Source organism: Patella vulgata, chromosome 6 (assembly GCF_932274485.2).
Source record: "Patella vulgata chromosome 6, xgPatVulg1.2, whole genome shotgun sequence".
NCBI lineage: Eukaryota > Metazoa > Mollusca > Gastropoda > Patellidae > Patella > Patella vulgata.
Genome location: NC_065884.2, coordinates 21,667,612 through 21,694,571, shown reverse-complemented (window position 1 = coordinate 21,694,571; position 26,960 = coordinate 21,667,612). Strand labels below are relative to the sequence as shown.

At 33.8% G+C, this 26,960-nt stretch overlaps 1 protein-coding gene across 1 annotated transcript; it reads right to left on the bottom strand.

Moving 5' to 3' along the window:
* Positions 1–1,047: 1,047 nt before the first annotated feature.
* LOC126824297 (kinesin-like protein KIF12) lies at positions 1,048–26,551 on the bottom strand. The gene is made up of 20 exons (XM_056101714.1): positions 26,538–26,551; positions 25,958–26,038; positions 24,035–24,113; positions 23,008–23,129; positions 22,211–22,286; positions 21,895–21,921; positions 21,053–21,190; positions 19,495–19,630; positions 12,958–13,116; positions 12,241–12,324; positions 9,441–9,559; positions 9,048–9,152; positions 8,477–8,645; positions 8,038–8,092; positions 7,802–7,909; positions 6,894–7,161; positions 6,193–6,332; positions 6,028–6,101; positions 4,681–4,734; positions 1,048–4,053 (listed from the first exon to the last, which is right to left on the bottom strand). Exons 1-20 carry the CDS (start codon positions 26,549–26,551, stop codon positions 3,929–3,931), a joined length of 2,133 nt encoding a protein of 710 aa, XP_055957689.1. The 3' UTR covers positions 1,048–3,928.
* Positions 26,552–26,960: the final 409 nt, after the last annotated feature.

Genomic DNA, 26,960 nt, shown 5'->3' with positions numbered 1-26,960 from the left:
ATAGTGCAGCCACTATGCTATTTTGTTTTAAACTGAGTCTTACTTGCTTTTTGTGTGTGTTCAAATTCTTAGACCTGTAAGAGTCTCTACAGCTATACTTAATAAATAAAACTGTTAAATTAGGAGTATAAAGCAGTATAAAAAATGTTATAGTAAATATAATATACAGTATATCAAATATATCATGTATTTATTAATATGCAGTCTTATATGTTGTAATAAATTTATAGTCATATCTTATTGGCGTGAAATCATAAGGTCTGTCATTGAGTCGGGTGGCATGGTTTTGATTCCCCACTTGTATGCAACAAGGAGTAGGTTCATGTGTCAAACCTCGTGGGTTTTCTCCGGTGTCCTCCTACTGATAAAGACCCCTACGTCCCGGCGAATTATTGAAATAAAAGTGAACCATGTGTTAGTCCCGAAATGACCTAGTTTGTGTCAAGTGGACACCGAAAGGTTTGCGAATCAAACTTGTGAGAGTGCTTGGAAACTACAATTCGTCAGTAGGCAGACGAAGTGACTTATCTTCCTACCGTAACCTATTGACGATAAGTCACTTTGTCTGCCTATTGACGAATTATAACTACATGTATATCCCCCCTGTGGTCCTTTTGATCTTCCATTACTTTGCATGCTTAGCATTATTATTCAGGGAGTCAGGCTGTTACCTCCTTGTTAGTGGTGCAGGATAAAGGGCCTGGCAAGGAACAGTGTCTAGATGTTTGGATGGGACAAAAACGAAGTCATGTGTACACATTGGCATGCACGTAAAAGAAACCTTAGAAACCAGAATTTAAAATAAGAGTAGAGCACAGCGCTGCTGCCAGGACCAAATTCCCCTCATAGCACTATATAGTGTAATCCCATCCTCATTGCCCAGTCGATGCAGAAAAGTACGACATGAAACCCCATCCTCTACTTTTCAATTCTGTTTTAAACTGCTGATCTATTTTGGAAATGAGAAAACAATCACACGGTAGTAGTCCCACACGTACTCCTATATGCAGAATAAAAACGAGGGGGATTTCCCGTAATCTAAGAGTTACCAAAATCAAGGTACAAATTTAGTTGAAATATGATTTTATTAACATGTAAAGAGATTCTGAGCACTTATTAACAGTTCATATAATATACTATTTACAATTCTGTCTTTAGCCCAGTCGGAGTAGAACAGTAGGACATTAAACCCCATGTCATTTCTATTTACAATTACTGAGATAAAACGATATTCTACAATAGATATAGAAACTATAATAATCCATGAGGAAGTTTTAATAATAAAATTAATATCCACAGCTCATCACATAAATAAATTCAATATTTACAATTATTTAGGGTTTCACATAAATAGTTGGTACAACTAGTGAGACATGCAATAAATGCACACATTGAGCGAATAATTATTATAGGAGAAATGTAAATTTTAATGCTTGTCTGAGAATAATATAATTATTAACAAAAATCATCCATACACTTAGCTAAATGTATAGCAATTTTAATCACCACAAATAACTTGAGAAGGTTTAGATAATATAAATATCCTATATTTATCACAGTCATTTGTATCAAATTAATCTGTATTCACACAACAAGAACAAACTACAATGACCTATAGAGATGGATTAATAAATATGAACTTAATTTTATATCATTAGATTCTGTTTTGAGATCATAGTATTAAACGTAATGAGCATATATTATCATATTTGCATAATATAAATGAAATCTCTATAAGTTCACACCTCTTGAGCATTAACATGGATGGATAGTCTGGACTGTTTGTATAACAATAAATTATTAATATAGTGAAAGTTAATAAAAGAATCCATCAAATGTGGTTGAGTAAAATATTAAAAAGTACAAAATATTTATACAAAATGGACGGAGTTTGCACATGATAAGGACAAGGTGCTGTACTTAAATTATTATAAAATATAAGTTGCCAGTCGTAAAACATATGCCTACAGCAGCTAAGTATTCTGAGTCGTCCAAAAATGTTGTTGAATTTTTATTCTGTTGTGGGTAATGTACACATTCATTACGAGACATTCTAAAACCTGATCAAGGGCAACAATCAATGAAGTAATTATCAGAAACAATTCAAATTTGATAGGCTTCTAGTTCTTCCAAGCACTAACACAAACTGAAGGTATCTTTAGTTTTTCATCTTCCAAGCACTAACACAAACTGAAGGTATCTTTAGTTTTTCGAGTAACATCCGTATATTGTTAAAAATCAATAAGCCCTTTCTTCTCCAGAACATAAAGTTCTAATCAACAGTTGATAACCTTAGACTTTAGAGGGTTCACAGGACTTTTCAAAGGCATCAAGGACAATAACTCTATGAAAGTAATTACCAGAATTTACTGAAAACAAATAGATTTCTTCACGAGCATTGTGTAGAACTAGAAAGATAATTTTAGTTGTGAGAAAACCTCTGCAATAGGCTTTTTTGTCTCGTAAAACATAAACACAGTGTATAAATTTCAAGACAACTGTAACCCCTACAGCATCTGTCAGCAAATGTAGATGACAGGTTGACTGACAGACAGATGAAATACTGGGAGTGACGACAATATACAAACACATTTAAATATAAAAAACACATATAAACTTTTAAATATCACATTAAATAGGTAATAACTAGATCTCTGGTGACATAGATTTCAAACTATAAATCTATCTATGTTATATGTATTGCCCGGTTAAATCACAATGTCAAGTTAAATAGAAGTTCCGTTCACTATGTTTAACACTGGAAGCAATTAGTTACGGTTACACCACTTGTTTTCTTATATTTGTAAGAAATCCAAATACTCCTACATAATCATTATTACTTTTCACATGTAAATGAGCACAAATGATTTGTCTGTCATAAACAAATATACTTGCAGGAAGGAGGTTTTTATTTGTCAAAAGGTTATGGAAGATTAGTTGGGGATTTTTTTTGCAAACTAAATAAGTTGCCTCATTAAATAAAGTTTTTATAATTATTATTATTATACTACTTGTTTAAATGACTTCTCATACACATCAAATTCCAAGGCCCTACATTTATCTTATCATGTTGTTTTTAAAGTAATGTAGGATTATTCAGTATCATTTATGATTGTCATTAATAGTTATCAGGGTTGTGTACTTGATAAATGAGCCTATGGATGCATTCAAAAAATTTTATAGATTAACTTCATGTCACAGGGGTGACTTTTTACCTGCAGAAATGAATGAGGCTGTTTGTGGTTATTTGGATTTTTTAAAACAACCATCCTTTGATGGGTGGGTCAAAATATGGATGTGACATCAAAATATGGATGCGACATCAAAATATGGATGTGGCATCAAAATATGGATGTGACATCAAAATATGGAGAACCTGGAACATGGAATTAAGTTGTTGGTTTGAGACAATCTGTCCTTAAAACATCATCGCTACCTGAGACTTATTTTCATGCTGATAAATTTGTTCATGTCTGAATTTGTTACAATGTCATATCATTATTGTCAACAAAAATACTCAGTTTATACACTATATTTTCTAAATTGTAAAATAACCTCTCTTTCTTGCTGAAATTATCCAAATTGATCTCATAAATGTTCATACTTTATTCATTCTTTCAGTTTTACTAACCTTTGATAATAAAGCTTTCATAATTAGTTGATCATTAGTAGAAAAATCCAAGCTTTAATGATTAAATATTGGTGAACAGGGCTCTAGATATTATTATCCAGACACAATATAAAAATCCCTCTTCAGAATCACCATACACTGAAGGCCATGTCATACCCAGTTTATCTATATTATGATTATCCAGAAATAATTATTTCATTTAAAAAATTAAAATCAGGAATCATTAAAGACTGGATATCAAGGAAATTAACCTTAAAATTTCATTAATAAAAATTATGCTAATAAAGTATTAGCTTGTCATCTATGTGGATTCTGGTATTGTGGGTCATGTCGTCTTTGAGTATATCGCTGATGTTGAGCTATTTCACCCTCCAATTCTAACAATTCAGATTTTAATTTTGCGTTCATTCCATATATTGCTTCTGTAAGATAAGAAAATAACCCCCCGAAAATTAAAATAAAAAATAATTTATTAATTAAAAAGATGAATAATTAAATCTAATTATAAAATAAATTTTAAACAATGACATTAGTTGGCTTGTTGCATAGTTTTGCTTATCCAGCCACACAACTAGCATTAGTACAGGAGCAGAATGGTTGTTTCAACAAATAATTTTTTTGCTAATATTAAAGAAATTTGAAATAGATGTTTTACAATTATAGACTTCTACATTAATTTAAATCTCTCTAAAGTAGATTCTATACTCTGAAACCACGAAAATATTTTTTTTAATGGGGGATACTAGACTGTCAGTCCGGAACATTCCAAATTGACGGAATTGCAATCATGTGACACAGAATTCAGTCTTGTCACAGTTCTGTCAGTCCCAACAACGAAGGTGGCATGAGTAGAATCATGAATTAATCAAACACAATGCATATGTTACATCTGTCGGAGTTGTTTCAGATATTTTCTCATGCAATCAGCGCATGCCAAATTCCCAATTGCTCTCGATTATCACTATTTTTGGGGTTTGACAGATTCAATTCTGGAATGTTCAATCAAGCACCCCATGGATGTATTGGGAGACTAAAGGGGGATAACTCACCAGAATTTGACCCTGTGGAAACTTTCCTGTCTAGGTTGCCTCTGTTTGGGGAGACTGGAATAATCAATTTGTTTACATAGTCATCATTGATTCTATTTTATTTAACATATTATAAATATCATATTCATTGTTAGGTTGTTAGACAATTTTTGATGAATTCAAATCATTCTTGAACAAGTTTTGGTTTTTAATATACATTTTATCAGAGCTTATATATATAAAATATCAAGTTATAAAAGAACTTTCCCACATAAGGAATAAGTCTTTAATATGTGTTTCAAACTAGTATAGTAGAAACTTTGAAAAGTGATTTCTTTTCTAGAAAAGAAGAGTTACTACACAAGATGTAAAGACATCAAAATTGGAAATAACGAAATTGAATTTAAACAACAATTGATGCAGAAAATTCAGAAAAGACAAATATGACCAAAGAAAAAAACAAATATTGTATAGTCAAAAACTTGGTGCAATCCGTGAAACACAAAGTAAAAAGTAAAGACAAATTTTCTATGGTGTCCGATAAAATACATTTGTTGATCAAAACATAAATATAGTAAACAAACACAAGACATAAGACAATATTCAAGCAATTTTTATATCAATTTTCTACCTGCAGTTTATTTTTATTTTTTCCATTTTTAGCTGAATTATTGATAATACAAAGGGGAAAATATTATAAAAATTGTAATAAAGGCCAATGGTATGTCAAAGAGGGCAACACCTCGGTCTGACTTCCAAACAAAAAGATGATCATAATATAGTCAAGCACAAGTTTGTTATTTTTCTGTGTTTTTAATGACATTTTTAAAAACATGTCTAGCAAAATTTCAAGTACTAGGTCCATACATACTCCTTGCAGTGTTTCGTTTTATTAGACCTAATCCCACTCAACACTAGTGTAACAAAAGCAAATTTCTGTTCCAAATTATGACTGGTCAATAGTCCGATTAACAACCAATACCTAACGGCGTAACAATATAATTCGGGTATAAACAGAGCTCCAGATATGTTTGCATAATGTTACATCATGACTCACAAAATTTATTAAACCCAATTAACCAGTGCATAGCAGAATATTGCAGAAAAACTAATTGTGTGACAAACGAGGCTATCAAAACGGCTACAATGTAACCAATACTGCTTGGAGACGAACAATACTTTCGCCGTTTTTAATACCTTAAATGAAGCGCTGTCATGTTGCTGTAGGACTATGAGTTCAATAGTGCCTGATAATTTGCTAGGTACAACTAAGATATAATTTAAACTTAAAAATACTATTCTCCTAAATCGTTTTAATGCTATCAATTAAAATCATTAAAGAAAACCAAAATATCTAATCAATCATACCTTGTCTTTGTCGGTTACGGGGACTGTTTTGAGGTTGATCTTGATAGCCACCATTTTGTGCAGTATCAAATTGCCTACAATGAAAGTTAAGACATAATATTTCATGTAATTGTATTTTCATTACAAGAAAATTTATCTTTTCATGAAATAATTATTAATACCTACCCTTGTGATGTTCTGACTATAGTATCTGAAAGACGATGTGGAGGTCGGTGTGGTGCACCACCTGGTGGTGGAGGAGGTCGTGTTCTATTATTAGGAACATGACCTATCTGATTGGGATCTGGTCTTGGTAAATCTTGAGGCTGTAAAAAGAAAAGGGATGAAAATAGTCAGTATCTAGTAACATGACTGGAATATGTTGGTAAAAGCAAACCACACTTGGCATTTTCTAATACATTGAAAAATGAAAATGTGTAAGATATATTTCTCAAATGGAAGCATCAAATACAATATTCAGTAAGAAAGAGGATGTGGTTGTGCAGTGTGTAATATCGCACCTTTCTCCAACAACCAGGTTTCAATTTCCAACTTAAAAGGGATCTGCCAATGGTGCGCACGAAACCTCAGTTTTTTGTCCCATCTGCACATGTGGACACTTTTTCTTGCCAGTTTATCCCCATCCTGCACTAGAGAAATCATGCTGGAAAATCCTAAAGAACTTTCTTGGCCAACACCAGGATTGAATCCGAGAGCTCAATGTTAGTGAGCCAATCCAGTGTCATACGCATCGAATCACCATGGCTCCATATATTTAGCTACGGCTTGTATTTAAATCTCTGCTAGGTTATACTGAATATCATAAATGAAATCTTTTAAATTTCTTCTATAAATATGTCATCTTTATAGTATTTCAGTAAACTTACTGGTAATCTAGTTGGGAGTCCTCTCGGCCCTTGACCCCCAGAATGAACACCTGATTGACTTGGATAACCTTGACCTGGATGCACTTGACCCTGAACTGGATATCCCTGACCTGGATTACCATGACCTGGATGACCTGTTTGTATAGGATACTGCTGACCACTCGGTATATGGTGATGTTTTGGTGACATCCTTTCAGCATCTGGTGGCTCAACTTGTGAAACATTACGTGAAAGATGCTGCCATGTTTGAGGACTTGTTGCTACAATTCTGTTAATTGGAAATAACACATTATTATTTCTTAACATATCTTTTAAACAGGGCTTTAACTTCAAAAGTTTGGTAGCTGGTCAATTTCCTCAGATTAGCAAGATATTTTTTTCATAGAATATGTCAATTTTAGCATACTAGTTATTTTATCTATTTTTAATCCTTTTTACTCATGAAAACTACATTTATTGGGTTTTTTTACGGTTAAATGCTTTGAAATTATAATTTCATACAATGTAAATTGACAGAAAGTTACGTTCTTCAGCTGGGCAATTGTACTGTCAATCAGAAAAGACCAGCAAATATGACTGAAATGAGATCCCTGGATTTTAACTATGAGTTTATGCAAGCAAGAATATGTGAACTTTGATAATGAGGTGCAGACCACAAAAAAAAAGAGGAGGAGCACCATAAAAAAATACACCAATCAAGATTGCTTTCAGATTAGTCTTGTGCTTTTTTTCAGTTATTTTAACATAGAAAACAGCATTTTTGGTATGTTGACATTTTCTATTCAACACAAAAGCTAATCAAATTAAATCAAACTAATTAAAACTAGTTATAATGTATACAAGAGCCAATAAAATAGAATGTTTTTTATTTCTTGCTATGAACTGAAAGTTATTAATATAAATTTTACCTTTCTAATTCTTCAACTCGTTTCATCAATTTTTCGTTTTCTTTATAAAGTCCCTGTTGTTCTCTTCTGATCCTATCTCTAACAGAATGATGGTCAGAATTTTCTGATCTAAAAATGCAACAAATATCAAAGCCATTTTATTAGATATAATGGAAACTGGACAGCTAAAGGGGAGATAACTTTTGAATTTAATGTTTAGTGCTGGTAATATTAATACAAGTAGTATATTGACTCACCTCAAGGCTTCATTCTCTACCATATACTCTTGTAACATCTCATAAAGACCACTCTCTATAAAAATCATTCTTTAAAATTAATCTAGACACCTTTATAACCGGGCGTTGGATGGCCGAATAGTTAACATGTGCGCGCTGTATAATAAAGTCTGTCATTGAGTCAACTGGCGTAGTTTCGATTCTCCAGTTGTACATAATAAGGAGTAGGGTCACCTGTCCAACCTCGTAGGTTTTCTATTTGGGTCCTCCGGTTTCCTCCCACCACTGCCAAAGACCCCTACGCGCAAACGAAATATTGAAATAAAATTGAACCATATGTTAGTCCCGAGGTGACCTGAGTAGATGTATATCCATAAAATGGTACTTTGTGTCAAGATGCAAAGTCTCTATCAAATGCCAAAATATAAATGTTCAAAAGAATTTAGATCAAAATTCCTACCTTTTCGTTGCTGTTCCTTCATAAAAGACATGAACTTTTCATCATTTTCCTTTTGGAGTTGACCTTTCGGCTTGGCAGGAAAATCCATTTGTTGTCGGAGGTAGTGGTTCTCGTTACGTAGAATCTTTATTTCACGCTTTAAACTCAGTATTAATTTCTCTCTTGGATCCTACAAAATAAACAGATTATTTTCCTCATTAAAATATTATATTTCCATGACACACTAATGAACTGAACCAGTACTGACAGCACCAAAAGTTTCTCCAGGCAATTAAATCGTATAATATCAGTAAGTTATAATGATTTGGGAAATAGAAATACTGAATGATATCAGCTGGATAATTTTATTCCAAATGTGATATTAAAAATACATCACTAAGAACCCTCACTTTCCAATTTTAAAATCATTCAATACCTTTCCTAGTCCTATTTGATGTCCATGAAACTTATAATCGAAATTTTGTTTACAACTCACCATTTTAACAAGAGGTTTTGTTTACAACTCACCATTTTAACAAGAGGTTTTGTTTACAACTCACCATTTTAACAAGAGGTTTTGTTTATTACTCACCATCTTAACTATAGGTTTTGTTTTGATTTTTTTTGCTCTACTGGCGTAACGAAGAGTATTTAATGTTTCTGCAGCATTGTGAGAACTTGGTGTAATACACGCAATCTGAAAATATAAATCATTGACAAAACTTTAACGAGAACCCAAATACCTGTATCAACAGGATTTAAAGAATTAATTTAAAAATGTCTGACAGACCAGATCAAATTCAATTTTTACAACGTGAAGTAGGCATTGAAGCTGTGAAGAAGCCTATCTCCATGTCATTTCTTTTAACTGTAAATGGCAATTGGTGTTGTGCATACACACAACAAAATATGCTAATCATTTCAAGAACATTTTTGACTAAATTGTCGATTCAACTCAAATTAAGTAATTAATGATGGTTCATACCATAAGTGTCACTCCATTTCCACCTAGTGAATCAGCTAATAATTTAGTAAGTTTACTATCTCTGTATGGTATATGTCCCTGCCGTCTTTTAGCATCTCCCAGATGAGAAATACAATTACCTATAACAAGAACAAAAAACAAATAATATCAATTAATAAACTGTTTCTAAAAACAATAAATCTGTCAATATAGCATATGGCACCAGAAAAGACATTGCTTAGAATACTGCCAACTGTATTCAATTTGCCTAATCTAATCTTTTCCATACTTTATATGATAGGAAATTGGCCTCCTGGCCACAATGTCCCAGGCTGGGATCTCATGTTGGGCTGTGAAGAACTTTGTGATTTTTCAAGCCTGGCCCGGAACTTTCTGAACTGTGTACCCTGAAGGAACCACTCTTGGTGTAATCTTTTTTTCATCAAAATCGGACCTTAATTTGTTAAATGCTAATCTCCGTAGTGAATGAATCACTTGAACTTTATCTCCATGTCCTTCAGTGACAAATTGCTGTGATGAATGAGGTGTTTGTGAAATTAATGTTGGAGTTTTACTGACTTCAGGAACTACTCTGACTCTTGGAGTTCCCCAAGGACTATCATCATCAACATATGGAGTCTCCACTTTCAGTTTCTCTGGACTAGCTGTTTTTGGACTTTTACCTTTTCTAGGAGATTGTGACTTTACTTTGGACCTTGGACTGGCACCAGGACTGTGTGTAGAACCGATAGTTGGTGGATGATTTGCACCAGGACCAAAAGATGGTGGATGATTTGCACCAGGACTGTGTGTAGAACTGACAGGCAGTGGATGATTTGCACTAGGACTGTGTGTAGAACTGATAGGTGGTGGCTGATTTGACTTTAATTCGCCAGATGCTCCTATTGTGTTCCCTGTAGAAATCAAATTATTTTCACTCTCTTTAGTTTTATTTGGTATCTGAGATAAAACTTGAGAACTGTTTGGACTTGATGACGGCTTTCCAGGTTGTACTATTGATTTTGCTGGTTGAGAGAGTGTCGGGGATTTCAATTCATTTGTGAGATTTTTTGCCGGTTTTGCAGCTTCTTTTATTGGACTTGCTTTTCTTGGACTTGGATTTGGTGTTTGAGACTGTGGTCGGAAACGAGGAACCGGGGGATAAGTTGGTTTTGAAGGACTTTTTCTGTCTTGTTTATTGGGTTTTTCTGCTGGCTTTTTAACTATGGTTTCAGAAGGGTTTTTTTCGTCCGTAGGAGATTCAAGAATATTTGGGGGAGATTTAAGATCTACTGAACCATATCCATTCAATAGTTTTATTTCTTTAAGTCTTTGATTTCCTTTAGACCTTTGTGCAACTACAAATGGTGCAGGTTTTTTATGATCTGTGGGTGAATCTCCAACTTTTAGTGCACTGCTCACTGATGTAGTTTTCAATTGTTCTACGATTTTCTTGGGAGGTTTTTGAATAGGCGGTTGTGTTGGAGAAGTACTAATTTTTGGTTTATCACTAGTTATTTTTTCATCTGCTCGGCTGACAGGTGTACTTCTTGTTGTCAATTTATAGGCTTTAGTTCGAGGTGTATCCTCAGTACGTTCACGTCTAAATTTTGAATCTTTGGGTTCGTCTTGATCAGGAGAAAACAAAAAATTGTCTCTTTGAAATAAAATATCATTTGGGGATGGAATACTGTCCAAACTTTGACTATCTAGATCATCATCATCATAGATATTTCTATATTTATGTGGATTAACTGATTTATGGACTGATTTATTCTGAGATGGAATCTGTCTTCGAGAACTTTTAACTATTTCATCTTCATCTGGAAACTCAGATGTGATAAAAGTATACCGATCACGTTCATAAACTTCACGCCTCCATGAAGGAGGATCATCTAACTCAAACTCCCAGGAGTCTGGATAATCTTTCTTGTCGCGAAATGATGATTTACTTGATCTTAACGATCGCCGAGAATGTAATCCTAGTTGTAAATCATTAGTAGAAAAACTTGATTTCAAATTACGTGGAGATCGTTGCGGACTTACTCCTAAGGAACGACTTGAGCGCAAATCTTTAGCATTGTTTGAAAAACTGAGAGAGTTCAATTTTTCTACATCCTTCAAAATCCGCTTATTGACATGTTTATTTCGTGGTGAACTGTTTAAAAGATTTTCCAAATCTTCAGTAAGTGAGATATCTGAATCGTCATCAACTGTTGGCACCACAACAGGAGCTAGTCTGGGGGAAGCCTTATTTACATCCCTTTTACCAAACGAATTATCCTCAGGTGGCGTAGTCTCCTTAGGTTTTGCTTGCCACTGTATTGGTATTTTCTTCTTCTGAACAATCTTATTCTTCTGAATAATTTTATTCTTCTTAGAGAGATTTCTTCTATCCACTTTCTTATCCGTGGAAGTTTTAATTTGTTTTTTGAATCCTACAACACTTATTCCATCATCGAAATCAAAATCATTACTAAAACCTGTCTCCTCTTTAGACCGTTTCTTGGTGTCTGGGGATCTTAGATCAACATTGGCGTCCCAATGAACGGATTTACCCTGTGATAATTTTGTATTCTTTATCTGAGGCATGGCCTTACATTTTACCGTAATGTAAGGGGTGGCACCTGTGGGATTGACAAAGAAAGTGTGTCTAGTTATTCGGGTGATAAGAAAAACATAGATCAAAAGTGGCTGTCTGGCCAAAATCATTTCCTTCACATTGCAAATGTTAACATTAAAGTGAACAATACCATATGTTAGTCTCAAGATAACTATTAAACCCTATTTTATTCTATACCAACAAGATATTTATTCTTACCTAAAATAAGAAGACTTTTATTGATGCTGTTGGCTTCTGTTAAAGTTCCACCTGTTGAGCCTGTATCTCTCACCTTCTCACTACCTATTTCATAATAAAAAAACCCATTCAAACTCAATTAAACTTTCACCTTCTCACTACCTATTTCATAATAAAAAAACCCATTCAAACTCAATTAAACTTTCACCTTCTCACTACCTATTTCATAATAAAAAAACCCATTCAAACTCAATTAAACTTTCACCTTCTCACTACCTATTTCATAATAAAAAAACATTCAAACTTTCCCCTTCTGGTTCATAAACATTACTAAACTCTTTACAATTTGTACATTATCCAACAATTATAGTTATTCAGATTATTCAGTTATTCAGAGTTGAAATGTAATTTACACAAATATCTCCAAAGTGAGCCGGAACCATAATACATTTTTTTTGTACATTTTTTACTCTATACTCAAATTTCAAAAGCCTGTTATAAAATTGATAACAATGTCAATCAATACTTTTCTATCTTTTGAATTACAAATTTGAAGAAATTTTTTGTTGAATAGAAAAAAGTTTAAGGCTTTCCCCCCAGTAGATATTTTGGGGATATAAAAAAGTGAATTTCTCAGCTGATTAATTTCATTTGCAATCTGTAAGGACCATAGAAATATAATGTTCTAAGGACCATAGAATATTGCCAAGATAATATCAGAATTATTTAACAACTTACCAGCTAAATCTACAAATGTGAGTTTTCCACGTTTTGTAATATAAAGATTTTCATCTTCTTGATCTTGTGCCTCTGTATCTATGGTAACTGTTAACATACTATGACTTCTGCTGGAAAACTCATTTAAACCATGAGACCCTGTTTGACGATTACGCATACCTGGAAAATAAACATTGTGGGCAAAATATTTTAATGAAGGGCTTAATGATACTTACCCAAATATTTCATTATTGGTATACTGTTTCCTACTTATAAAGTTTTAACAGAGTAAATTGTATTCTTAGGTAAACAAATACTAGACAACCCACAATAATTTATTATTGGTTTTACTTATTCCTGGAATATATTAATTATTGGTATGATTATTTTGACGGTAATAGCAAAACTAATAATATGTCTGTCAAATAAATAGTAAGATATGTATAAGACACTGAACTGAACACAAGCGGTCTTAACCATACCAAAGTGTGTAATAATACATGTATAAATGGTCAACTCCCTTTATGTGTTATAATTTCAAAGACAACACAATCAGGCTGGGTATAAGCCAGTTAATATAACAACTGAGTACTCATTTTACAAAATGTATTTTAAACAGTGAATATGAAACAAATCTAACCAATCTGATTAAAATACTGATCTATATTTCGTTTTGTTTTTTTATACTTTCGATGGCCTACACTACATAAAGATCTGACCAGTTGTACTAGGAGGTCGCGTCAAGGGTCATACGAGCGTATTTTGACCTTATGACGTCAGACATGGATTAATCAATCAGCGTTGGCGTTTCTAGGGGTTTACCCACAGTTCCGTGCGCAGCACGCCAAGAACTCGCAGTAACAGATCGTTTCATTGGCTTATTCATCACATCAACTAGAACGCCTGTTATATAACAACTCTTCCAGATCCTAGTGTTGTGAAGACAAGTAAATCGAAAATTTTGAACTATAAAAAACGAAACGAAATAGGATCTGTGTTTTAATCAGATTGAAATCTAACTCAATCAACCCAAACTAAATCAAAAGAGAAAAAAACCCAGATATTATGCACACAAAAATATCATATTTGTGTCATTTTTAAATCACATATTTAACCTAAATACGTAAGTCATATAATATTCAATGCAAAATATTTGTCTCATTGAGGTGCTAATAACGTTTTACTTCAATTACTGAATATTTCAAAACCAAGATTACACTGTTTCCTCCATAATTATCTGCAATTAAATGATACAATCAGCCCACAGACATGTAATTACCTTCATCAGTAGTATCATCTTTATTTTGATTATCACCTGGTAAACCCATCTCTATATCCTCTATATCTAATCTTAATGGTCCAATAAGTTCACCATCATCAGTCTTTAAATAACAAACATAAATATCCTTTCCTTCATATACTCCTTCTATATCGCTATCCTCAAAATCGGGCACATCACCAGGATTAAAGTCATATGGATCACGAGCAGATTCTATTGTCTCCAGTTTCTGAACTTTACTGACACCAGGTTTAGAATTATTTGATTTTATAGTCTCAGCAGAAGTTTCTCGCGAAGTATCTTGTGATGTACTCTTACTTCTCATAACATACTGAGTTCCAGATGGATTATAATATGCAGGAAGGTGATGAACAGTCCCAGATTTCCTGCGCCGATCACTAACAAGTATCTCCTGTTCCATCACAGCTTCTCCAGTTGTTAGTTCTGTAATTCCGTGATTACTCTCTCTTCGGGTCTGTCCGATTTTTTTAATGTTTTTTAGAAATTGCGTTGGACTTGGTTCAGACTCACTGGGTGTCCCCTGTGTTCTATTGATTAAGTTTTGAACTGGATCCTCTGATGGAACATCAGAATCAGAATCACCTGATGATGAAGACGATGATGACGATGACGAGGAAGATGAGGAAGAAGATGAACTAGATGCACTTGATGATTTTTCCTTCTGTTGCTTTTCTTCATCAGTTGGTTGCACTTCAGAAATCACTGGACCCTGGCTTCCAAAGTGTCCTAAAACTTGTGGGGGCACACCATGCAGTAGTGTTTCGGCACCTTGATCAGAATGGCCCAAAATAATTACTCTCTGGAAAAGACTATGTGGTGCAGAAGGGTCCTCTGCAGGAAACGGCAAAGATGACCTTCTGGGAGCGGCTACTTGCGATGGATGCCCTGCTAAAGCTACATCAGGATAAGGAAATCCAAGAATATGAGGAAGATCAAACTGCTGGCCTTGAAATACAAAAGACTGATTCTGAGCAGTTTCAGGATATATTTGACCAGTCTGACTTTCGTGGTGTGTGTTAAATTGTTCCTGATGCCCCAAAATTGGTTGTCCTTCTGGAGCTTGGTGTTGAGTATCATTAAATTGGGAAGGATGTAGAGGTGGTTGTTGGCCTTGAACTGGATTTTGGTACTGAGATTGTGGAGGCTGGCCCTGATGTACTGCTTTATGTAAATTTTGATGCTGTTCTCCTTTCTTAGTGTAATGGAGGTTGCTTTGTTCCGGAACTTTCTGAACTGTGTACCCTGAAGGAACCACTCTTGGTGTAATCTTTTTTTCATCAAAATCGGACCTTAATTTGTTAAATGCTAATCTCCGTAGTGAATGAATCACTTGAACTTTATCTCCATGTCCTTCAGTGACAAATTGCTGTGATGAATGAGGTGTTTGTGAAATTAATGTTGGAGTTTTACTGACTTCAGGAACTACTCTGACTCTTGGAGTTCCCCAAGGACTATCATCATCAACATATGGAGTCTCCACTTTCAGTTTCTCTGGACTAGCTGTTTTTGGACTTTTACCTTTTCTAGGAGATTGTGACTTTACTTTGGACCTTGGACTGGCACCAGGACTGTGTGTAGAACCGATAGTTGGTGGATGATTTGCACCAGGACCAAAAGATGGTGGATGATTTGCACCAGGACTGTGTGTAGAACTGACAGGCAGTGGATGATTTGCACTAGGACTGTGTGTAGAACTGATAGGTGGTGGCTGATTTGACTTTAATTCGCCAGATGCTCCTATTGTGTTCCCTGTAGAAATCAAATTATTTTCACTCTCTTTAGTTTTATTTGGTATCTGAGATAAAACTTGAGAACTGTTTGGACTTGATGACGGCTTTCCAGGTTGTACTATTGATTTTGCTGGTTGAGAGAGTGTCGGGGATTTCAATTCATTTGTGAGATTTTTTGCCGGTTTTGCAGCTTCTTTTATTGGACTTGCTTTTCTTGGACTTGGATTTGGTGTTTGAGACTGTGGTCGGAAACGAGGAACCGGGGGATAAGTTGGTTTTGAAGGACTTTTTCTGTCTTGTTTATTGGGTTTTTCTGCTGGCTTTTTAACTATGGTTTCAGAAGGGTTTTTTTCGTCCGTAGGAGATTCAAGAATATTTGGGGGAGATTTAAGATCTACTGAACCATATCCATTCAATAGTTTTATTTCTTTAAGTCTTTGATTTCCTTTAGACCTTTGTGCAACTACAAATGGTGCAGGTTTTTTATGATCTGTGGGTGAATCTCCAACTTTTAGTGCACTGCTCACTGATGTAGTTTTCAATTGTTCTACGATTTTTTTGGGAGGTTTTTGAATAGGCGGTTGTGTTGGAGAAGTACTAATTTTTGGTTTATCACTAGTTATTTTTTCATCTGCTCGGCTGACAGGTGTACTTCTTGTTGTCAATTTATAGGCTTTAGTTCGAGGTGTATCCTCAGTACGTTCACGTCTAAATTTTGAATCTTTGGGTTCGTCTTGATCAGGAGAAAACAAAAAATTGTCTCTTTGAAATAAAATATCATTTGGGGATGGAATACTGTCCAAACTTTGACTATCTAGATCATCATCATCATAGATATTTCTATATTTATGTGGATTAACTGATTTATGGACTGATTTATTCTGAGATGGAATCTGTCTTCGAGAACTTTTAACTATTTCATCTTCATCTGGAAACTCAGATGTGATAAAAGTATACCGATCACGTTCATAAACTTCACGCCTCCATGAAGGAGGATCATCTAACTCAAACTCCCAGGAGTCTGGATAATCTTTCTTGTCGCGAAATGATGATTTACTTGATCTTAAGGATCGCCGAGAATGTAATCCTAGTTGTAAATCATTAGTAGAAAAACTTGATTTCAAATTACGTGGAGATCGTTGCGGACTTACTCCTAAGGAACGACTTGAGCGCAAATCTTTAGCATTGTTTGAAAAACTTAGAGAGTTCAATTTTTCTACATCCTTCAAAATCCGCTTATTGACATGTTTATTTCGTGGTGAACTGTTTAAAAGATTTTCCAAATCTTCAGTAAGTGAGATATCTGAATCGTCATCAACTGTTGGCACCACAACAGGAGCTAGTCTGGGGGAAGCCTTATTTACATCCCTTTTACCAAACGAATTATCCTCAGGTGGCGTAGTCTCCTTAGGTTTTGCTTGCCACTGTATTGGTATTTTCTTCTTCTGAACAATCTTATTCTTCTGAATAATTTTATTCTTCTTAGAGAGATTTCTTCTATCCACTTTCTTATCCGTGGAAGTTTTAATTTGTTTTTTGAATCCTACAACACTTATTCCATCATCGAAATCAAAATCATTACTAAAACCTGTCTCCTCTTTAGACCGTTTCTTGGTGTCTGGGGATCTTAGATCAACATTGGCGTCCCAATGAACGGATTTACCCTGTGATAATTTTGTATTCTTTATCTGAGGCATGGCCTCACGTTTTACCGTAAACCTTCTAAAAGTTGATAATCAAATTAATCATATCATCAATCTTCATACATTTTCGTCATTGTTATTTTTACGTCAGTATTCAAAACCATTGACAAGCTTCATATTAGAAATGTTTTTCATTATTTATTTATTAAAAATCCTTTTTATTGAAGATTTAATTAAAAAATGTATCAATAATGTTTACATCATCCAGAAATATCCATCTAGAAATCAATATTAAATTGTCTACGGGTGATTTTATTACTTCCAGATTTACGACAAAACACAACGAGACACTCAATTATCAAACAATAGACCCTTTCACAGGAACCAATGAGAAATGAGAATGAAACAACACAGTAAAGTAATCATTGGTGATATTAACTTATAAGACATGACCTGTATGTTACGTCTTTTGTGTGAATGGCCGTAACCAAGCACCCTTGAATCAATAAATTACTCCATTAATGAAATATACCACAGTTCACAACCTCACATACAATAATTCTCCAAAATATAATCCACAATTTCTACGAGAAAACATGTATCTTTCTTCACACATAGAAATAAAAAGAATGAAAAACATCCAACAAGAATCTTGTGACACCAGAAACAAGTGTAATTGTCACATACTGGGAGACCCAAGTAAAAGCTTTCAGCTTTGGTTGTGACAACATAGTCAAAACTTGTTCAGTTTATTTCTATGTTCCTCTCAATGAATACTTGCTCTATACAAAGAATATCATTGTGTTATTTTCAATACAAGAGTGGTGTAAATATAAGTCCTATTTAGCCCTCCCATAATGATAAGAATACAAATAGCTATGCATAGGTGCTATATTATCTTGATAGCTATTCATATCAAGAAATTAATAAAAAGGCAATCCAACTCTTCCAATAGATGTATGATCAACTTTATCTTATCACTTTACATTTTCATAACAATAGTTAAAATTTATTAATTAATTTGAATTTTATATAATGATTTAACAATGTTCAATTTCAACTCAGGCCATTAAAATTCAATTTTCAATTAAAACTTGTGTGAATTCAAAACCAAATTTCCTTTCAGTCAATGAATTAAATAAATTTAAAGTTAAAAAATAAAATGAATAAGATTCAAGTATATTATCTAAGATTAATGAGCAAATTAAACTAAATTGGATTAATAAGATACATGTATATTATCTCAACTTAATGAGTAAAATAAATTAAATTAAATTAATTCATAAAATACAAGTATATTTTCCAAACTTAATGAGTTAATTAAATTAAATTAATTTAAATAAAACTGATAAAATACAATTGTATTTTCTAAAATTAATGCTTAAATTAAATTAATTTAAATAAAATCAATGAGATACTAGTATATCATCTAAACTTAATGAGTAAATTAAACTAAATTAATAAATTTGATGAGTAAACTAAACAATAAAAAAGGTTATATATTTACTAAAAATCTGTTGCACTGACACAAAGAGGTGGTGAGGGGGAGTTGTATGGCTGGGGGTGGGGGAAGAGTCTAAAACTTAACAAGTAAATTCATTCAAAATCAAGAGTAAAGTAATCTAAAATTATGGACTATATATATATATACTTAATATAATAAATTTATTCAAAACTTTGAATCTAAGATTATGGACTATTTATAAATTAATTTATTCAAAACCCAATCTAGAATTACGGATACTATATATAAACTTAATAACAAATTTATTCAAAACTTTTAATCTAAAATTATGGAGTAAATAATTCTTAATTTAATAAATAAAACTTATACTACGTATTGAATATTCAATTCAGTATTTAAAAATATAAGACCTCGACTCACCTTCCTCTAATACTGCTGAGAGATCATCCATTGAGTTACATTCTATAGTAAACAAATTCTCTACATAAAAACCTTTATTCTTAGACCAGCGAACAGCTAAATATCTTTTATGTGCAGGATTCAATAAATCAATAACCTACAAATCAATGAATGGATGAATGAATTAAAATTTATGTTAATCCATGTGACATGTATAATGGCAACAAAACTATTTTATTAGAGATTAACTTTCTCATTCAGTCTCACTGACTCCACTGCTTGACCTTTCTTAGATAAAAATGTCTCTGTTAAAAGTTTTTATCAAAATATCGATGTAAAGAATTTATACTCTAAACCTGTTTGTTGTAAAAAAATTTATAGTACCGGTACTACGAATAGAAAAGAGTTTATTAAAGCTGCAATTTTCGGACAATATAGTACTACGAATGGATCAGCGTTTATTAAAGCTGCAATTTTTGGAGAATATATAATTTTCATGCCTTATTCCATGTTAAAATGTATTCTAGTGGATTATCTAACATTTAATTATGAATATAAAACCAAAATAGCAGCAGTAGATAAAAAGTGACCCATCGAAATATTTTATCCTACGCTTCTATATGTTACTAGCTTGTTTATATCCACTGGAGAGAATGATAAATGTTGCAATGTTTTCAACCCACCATATCTTTGTAAATACTTAAATCGTTTTTGGACTAATATTCTTTTTAGAGATTCAACATTCCGAATACTGTAGTTTGCAAGGGAATCAAAATACCTCAAATGAAGGTCAATTGCTTTAAATGTCATCAGAACTTTAATTTGGTCATTTTAAGACAAAATATTGACAATGCATTTTTTTTCTCGACAAATATTCCTGCAAGTCCTACAGAATCTTGACAAACAAGAACTAATTCTGAAAACTCATTTGAAAGTACTTGTCTCCACAAGCTATCTACAGTGGCCATAACAGTAGGCGTTTTTACGAGAAAACAAATCGGTTTCGAATACCTATCTCGTTTTGTACAAAGACATAGGTCTCGAGTTGGTATTCGAATCGGTTCTCGTGAACGCGATGAGTTGCCTCGCAAGATGGCTGAAGACTGAAGAATTGAGGAAAAATGTTAAAAAAATTCACTTTTCTTTATTATGTACTTGGCGACACCGCCCAAAAATAAAAACGAAAAGTTGTACCAGTTGACTGTCCCCAAATGCCCCATACTTTTATTAGGAATGTCCATAATATTGATATTTTAACGTGAAATTCAAAAGAAAATGATCTAACGTTGAGCACGTCCTGTCCCTTGTAGGGGACGCCATCTTGGAAATCGATTCGTCAATCCGGCAGGCGAGCAAGTTGGAAGATTTGCATAATCGATTTGGCAAATCGTCGTGGTGAAACCTATTAGGCTAATTTTTGCCGTAAATGTGTTTGGAAAGGAAATGCGTAAAAACGCCTAGTAAAAGATGAATTAAATGGACTTAATGGCATGTCAGCACCAACTGGGATATATTTCACAAAACAAATGTTGATCTTTATCAGAGCACATGCAGTAAACAAAGTATACATTGATTTTACCTGTTCATTATAAATTTCTAAATACGAAGCTCTAACAACTTTATTTTCCCCAACATCTTTCATCTGTTGAAACAGGTATTTAAATGACCTTTGTATTAAACCAATCATATCTAGATCAGGTGATTTCCCTTCCTGAAACTAGAATTTTAAAAATAATAATTTTTGGAAATTCCTTTTGATTGCAACTCAAGATATAAATACATTAAAATTTTGTAAACAAAATAAATAATTAATCACAAAAATGGAAATTAAGATCAAGATAACTTCTGAAAATTAGATGAACAAGAATATTAAGAAAATTTACATTATCAAATTCAGTGAACATATTAGATTATATGTGCAGGGGTTAAATAATACTATGCAGAAACAGTTAAATGTATTAATATATAAACACAGTGTAATATGCCAGAATCATCACAAATTCACAATATAAAACATTCTTTAATAAATTAACTTCCAAATACCACAGCACATTTTTTTAAAGTGCAACATCCATATTGTCTAAATCCAATCAAGCTTTTCATGTATGCAAACATGTATGCAATATTTGAAGTGTTACATATTCTTTGAAAAGATCTTGGTTAGTAATTAACAGGAAAGGAAGTACATTTAAGCAATGGGAGACGCAGTAAAACATGAAATTAATGTATAGATGAAATTATTTTTTGGTTGAAATGAATTTCTTGATGCAGACAATAAAACCCATTAATTTGATAAAATATTTCACTTCACCTGGCTATAATTTCATGGCACAATAATTTTACATTTTATTACAATATCAATATGAATGGAAAAGGCAAGGAAGGGAAAATCGGAGATAAATTTTGACAATACATAGTTACCTCCCCATTGAATACTGGTGTCGATGGCTGTAAATAGCATGTCAATTAAATCACAATGTTTATATCATATTCACATTTGTGTAACGCAAAAACATGTTGAAATATAGAGCTTATTGACAAATCGCCAGAACTCTGGGTTGTAATTGTGCAATGTAATTGTTTATTAATTAGTTACCAGGAGATTTATAAATCTTGTAAACAATGTAATTAGTGGTAAATCACATCACACTATTGCTATTAAAAAGTTTGTGCAGTATCATATACTCTCTAAGACAATTACACTTAATCGTGCTAATACAAAATTTCTCTTAATTACCTGACTTGGGGGACCAGTCATTGTGTGTGTTTTACCAGACCCTGTCTGACCAAATGCTAATGCTGTACATGCATACCTTAAAAAGAAAACAAATATAGATGAACTCTTGCCAATTTGTAAAAAGAAAGTCCTGGCGAATAAAGACTCTTGAATACGTTCCATCGGGTATACTTAGGTCATCTGTACATTAACTTATCTTTATCTGTAAGTATGATATTTCTGATAAACGTCCTACTGTTCTGCTCCTATACTGGGCTAATGAAGACGGGCATATGCCATACAGTGTGCTATGAGGGAGATTTTGCCCAGGCAGCAGCACTATCGCCTACTCTTATATCGAATTCCAACTGCCAAGGGATCTTTTACGTGCATTCTAATGTATACACGGGACCTCGGTTTTTCATCTCATCCGAAGGACTAGACAGCTGTCCTTGTCAGGCCCTTCGTTCTGCACCACTGACAAGGGGAAACCACGTCGGGAAATCAGGATGAACTTTCTCGGCCAATGCAGGGATTGAACACCCGACCTCCAGGCTAGCGAGCCAGCGTCTTAACCGCCTAGCCACCGTGGTTACCTTCTGATAAACAGGAAAATTATAGAATCAAATTGCATAATTAACGAACAAACATAAAAAAAAATGATTTATCATAGAGCTGCAATGATTATTTTTCATTTTGTATGTGAGCATGTACAAAAAATACATCAAAACAACAATTCAGTAGACAAAGGAGCATTTGGGAACCTATTTTCAGGTTCCAGCAATGATTTTTGCAATAAATATGAATGTGACATTTACCCACTTAAAGCCATATCAACTAATCTTGTTATTCCACAATTTTCGAATAATTCTTCCTGAGATGCATCTGGTTCAAAAACAGCATTAAATGTAAAATTTCTTGTTGATCCATTTGTTTCAATCTGTAAAATCAACAATAGGTATCTGTGAATATTATAGAAATTACAGAAAAATCAAAATAAAGCACATCAAGGGAGACAACCATGTATTTCTGTACTGACCTCTAAGAAATGAAATTGGATTCGATGTCCTGCTTTTCTACCCCATCAAAGAGAGAGAGAGAAATGAGGTTTAACGTCCACTCGACACAAACTAGGTCATTTTGGGACTAACACATGGTTCAAATTTTATTTCAATAATTCGCTTGTGCGCAGGGGTCTTTAGCAGTGGGAGGAAACTGGAGGACCCGGAGAAAACCTACGAAGTTGGACAGGCGACCCTAATCCTTGGCACGTACCCCAATCAATCTGCACTACATAGAAACCTTTACTTCATTTGAATGGTATAACTGAGGGATGTAAAGCTTGAATTGGCTTAAAATTATACCATTTGGTGACGGGGGGGTGGATGGCCGAATGGTTAGCACGTGCGTGCTGTATCATAAGGCCCGTCATTGAGTCAACTGGCGTGGTTTCGAATCCCCAGTTGTACGTGACAAGGATTAGGGTCGCCTGTCCAACCTAGTGGGTTTTCACCGGGTCCTCCTGTTTCCTCCCACTGCTAAAGACCCCTACGTGCAAGCGAATTATTGAAATAAAATTAAACCATATGTTAGTCCCGAAATTATCTAGTTTGTGTCGAGTGGACGTTAAATCCCATTTCTCTCTCTCTCTCCATTTGGGGACAGTCTACAATTGTGACCGATAAATTCAGATTCTAATTAGATCTTCTACTCACTGCTTTTCGTGCACAAAATATGCATGTCATAATTTTACTTCTCATTTAATTGATAATTTCTCACATTTCAAAATATTTGACTGACATAAATGTACCAAATTAAGATGGTTGGTCAGACAATAATACTTACCGCAACATGACCTTCACCTGGTAGGTCAACTGTAAATGTATCTTTTCTATTTAACTCAAGACCATTTAATGGTCGAATTCTACAAAGAATATATTTTTATATATAATTACATGCATTCAGAAAATAATTTATAAAGAATAGGCTAGAGCATAATAATTAAGGCTAATGGCACAATGCACATTAGATTCTTTCAGGACCTTGTTGCACAAACTGCAGTTAAGACTAGAACACCGGGTCAGCTTAACGAATTGCATAGGAATGCTGGGTAGTAGCCTGTGGGTCCCACCCACAAGCATAATCTATGCATGTTGTGGCTTGGTGTTTTTTAATGTGTACAAGCCAACAGTGAGGCTGATGTCCCCCGCCGAAATAGGAAAATAATTAGAGGACACATATAAATTTATCACAAATTATCTTTTACAAAGTATTGAACAATCAATCGCTCTGCTTACCCTGAGCAGAAAATGCTCATTATCAAACTTAGTCAAGGTATTACTGTAATGAAACTATACACCAAGTTTCATCAATCTCACTTAATTAGAACTAAAGTTATCGTGTCCCAAAGCATCAACCAATCAAATTGCTTATCTCTGCTTACCCTAAGCGGAAAATGCTCATCTTCGAACTCCATCAAGGCATTGACCTAATCAACACATACACAAAGTTTGAACATTCTAGCTCAATTAGGAAGAGAGTTATCGTGCCCCAAAGTATCAACCAATCAAATTGCTTATCTCTGCTTACCCTAAGCGGAAAATGCTCATCTTCGAACTCCATCAAGGCATTGACCTAATAAACACATACACAAAGTTTGAACATTCTAGCTCAATTAAAAGTTATCGTGTCCCAAAGCATCAACCAATCAAATTGCTTATCTCTGCTTACCCTAAGCGGAAAATGCTCATCTTCGAACTCCATCAAGGCATTGACCTAATCAACACATACACCAAGTTTGAACATTCTAGCCCAATTAGGAAGAGAGTTATCGTGTCCCAAAGCATCAACCAATCAAATTGCTTATCTCTGCTTACCCTAAGCGGAAAATGCTCATCTTCGAACTCCATCAAGGCATTGACCTAATAAACACATACACCAAGTTTGAACATTCTAGCTCAATTAGGAAGAGAGTTATTGTGTCCCAAAAAGTGTGACGGACAGACAGACGGACAGACAGACAGACAGACAGACAGACAGACAGAGACAGACAGACAGACAGACAGACGAACCCATTTTAATAGTCCCCTGCTTTCTTCGAAAGGCGGGGGACAAAAAATTGATGTTGTTGGGAGCACCAATACAATAAATATATGTTTAATTTTATTGCCCATTTACATTTTTATTCCTGTGAGTGGTTGTGTAGGTATAATATGGTTAAGACAGCCCTGCTTGCACACACATATATAAGATATTTTACCATACAACTCTATTAAATCTTCGATATGTATCATTCATGTAAAAGAGTTCAATAAATAAAGATAATTTTCAATCAGTTTCATAGAGATTGTGTCCATTCAAGAATATTAGAATTTTATGTACATTTGAAAAATATAGCATTGCCAGGTCCACCACCACCATTTTAAGAGAGGCAAGACCATCTTATTATGGTATGCTGTAATATAGAAAATATTTTTCAGCACAATCAATTGTGCAGTGTTCACTTTCTATAATTCTCAATTTTGATTGGGTTCTCCCCGAAGACAAATTGAACAATACTTCAACGTTTTAAAAATAAAAAAAAGGCAATAATATTATGAAATCATATACTTGACTTTAAATTTTGATAGGGTTCTCCTTTAAGATAATTTCAAAAACTTTGAACTATTGAGCATTTTAATCAGTTTTTACAAAATTTCCCACATGAAAAAATCTTATTATTTAAAAAATAAGTGTTAAGAATTTTAAAATATTTCAATACAACCATACCTTAATACAACATTAAATTGATCATCATTAGTTTCATCAAGTGCTGTGTCTGCTGCAGATGAGGATAATGTGGTGGAACTCCTGAAATCACAGATTTGTCAAGATTATGATTTGGGGAAACAAAAGCACATCAAGGGGGATAACTCATATTCAACTATGGGACAAATGTGGTTATGGAACTGTTGTTTCAAGACAAAATTATTGAGTTTTGAATTGTGCATGCAACAATAAGAGAATACCCACTCTGTGAGGCAACAAATATATGACCATCGACACCTTTGTGAGGAGATGCACAGTAACTTATGTTGCGATGTAAAGTTAAAGGAGGAATAACTCTAATGTTTAGGATTGTATGCAGGGGCGCACAAATCGATATTGTTTGCGGGGTGTTTATCAATAATGAGACCAACTAATGCACAGGTCCCTAATACGAGCCACGAGCCTGGCACTGTATGTGCAAGCTTTCTAGGGGTGAAAAAATTTGTGAATCTCGAGTCCTTGAAATGCCATTTCCTGGACTTTGGGGGAAGATTATGCAGAATTCTGATGGCAAGTCAGACTGAGTAAAACTGAGTAATACGCATGGGAATTCATGTTATTTGTTAAGAATTTTGCAAGAACGTACAAAGTATTGTGAATCTGTGATAACTTATGAAAGTGATAATAATTACATCATTTACATGGACCTATGTCTTCGATATATTATTGTGGTGAATATATATAAATTAGCAAAGATATGACTATTTCCTCATATTTTCATCAAGTGTCTGCAAATTACCTAACTGACCTTTATAATATCTCCTAATTTAATCATAATGTCTTAAAACCTCCATACATAGAAACAATGTGAACCTTTGGTGCGTATTGTGATATCCAATCAAACGTATACACAGATATATTCGTACATAAATGAAGTATTTGGGATTTTTCCCTTCCATATTGGCATTGTTTGTCTACCTCAATAATTCATTTGGTAGCTGATGCATAATTTTGAGCCCGACTG

Bases quoted from the DNA above. Each gene is read 5' to 3' on its own strand.
- LOC126824297 (XM_056101714.1), bottom strand. The intron at 19,631-21,052 runs GTAAAATCAATG...ATTGATTTGTAG, and splicing joins TAGAAATTTATAATGAACAG to GTTATTGATTTATTGAATCC. The intron at 6,102-6,192 runs GTAGGTATTAAT...CTTTCATTGTAG, and splicing joins ATAGTCAGAACATCACAAGG to GCAATTTGATACTGCACAAA.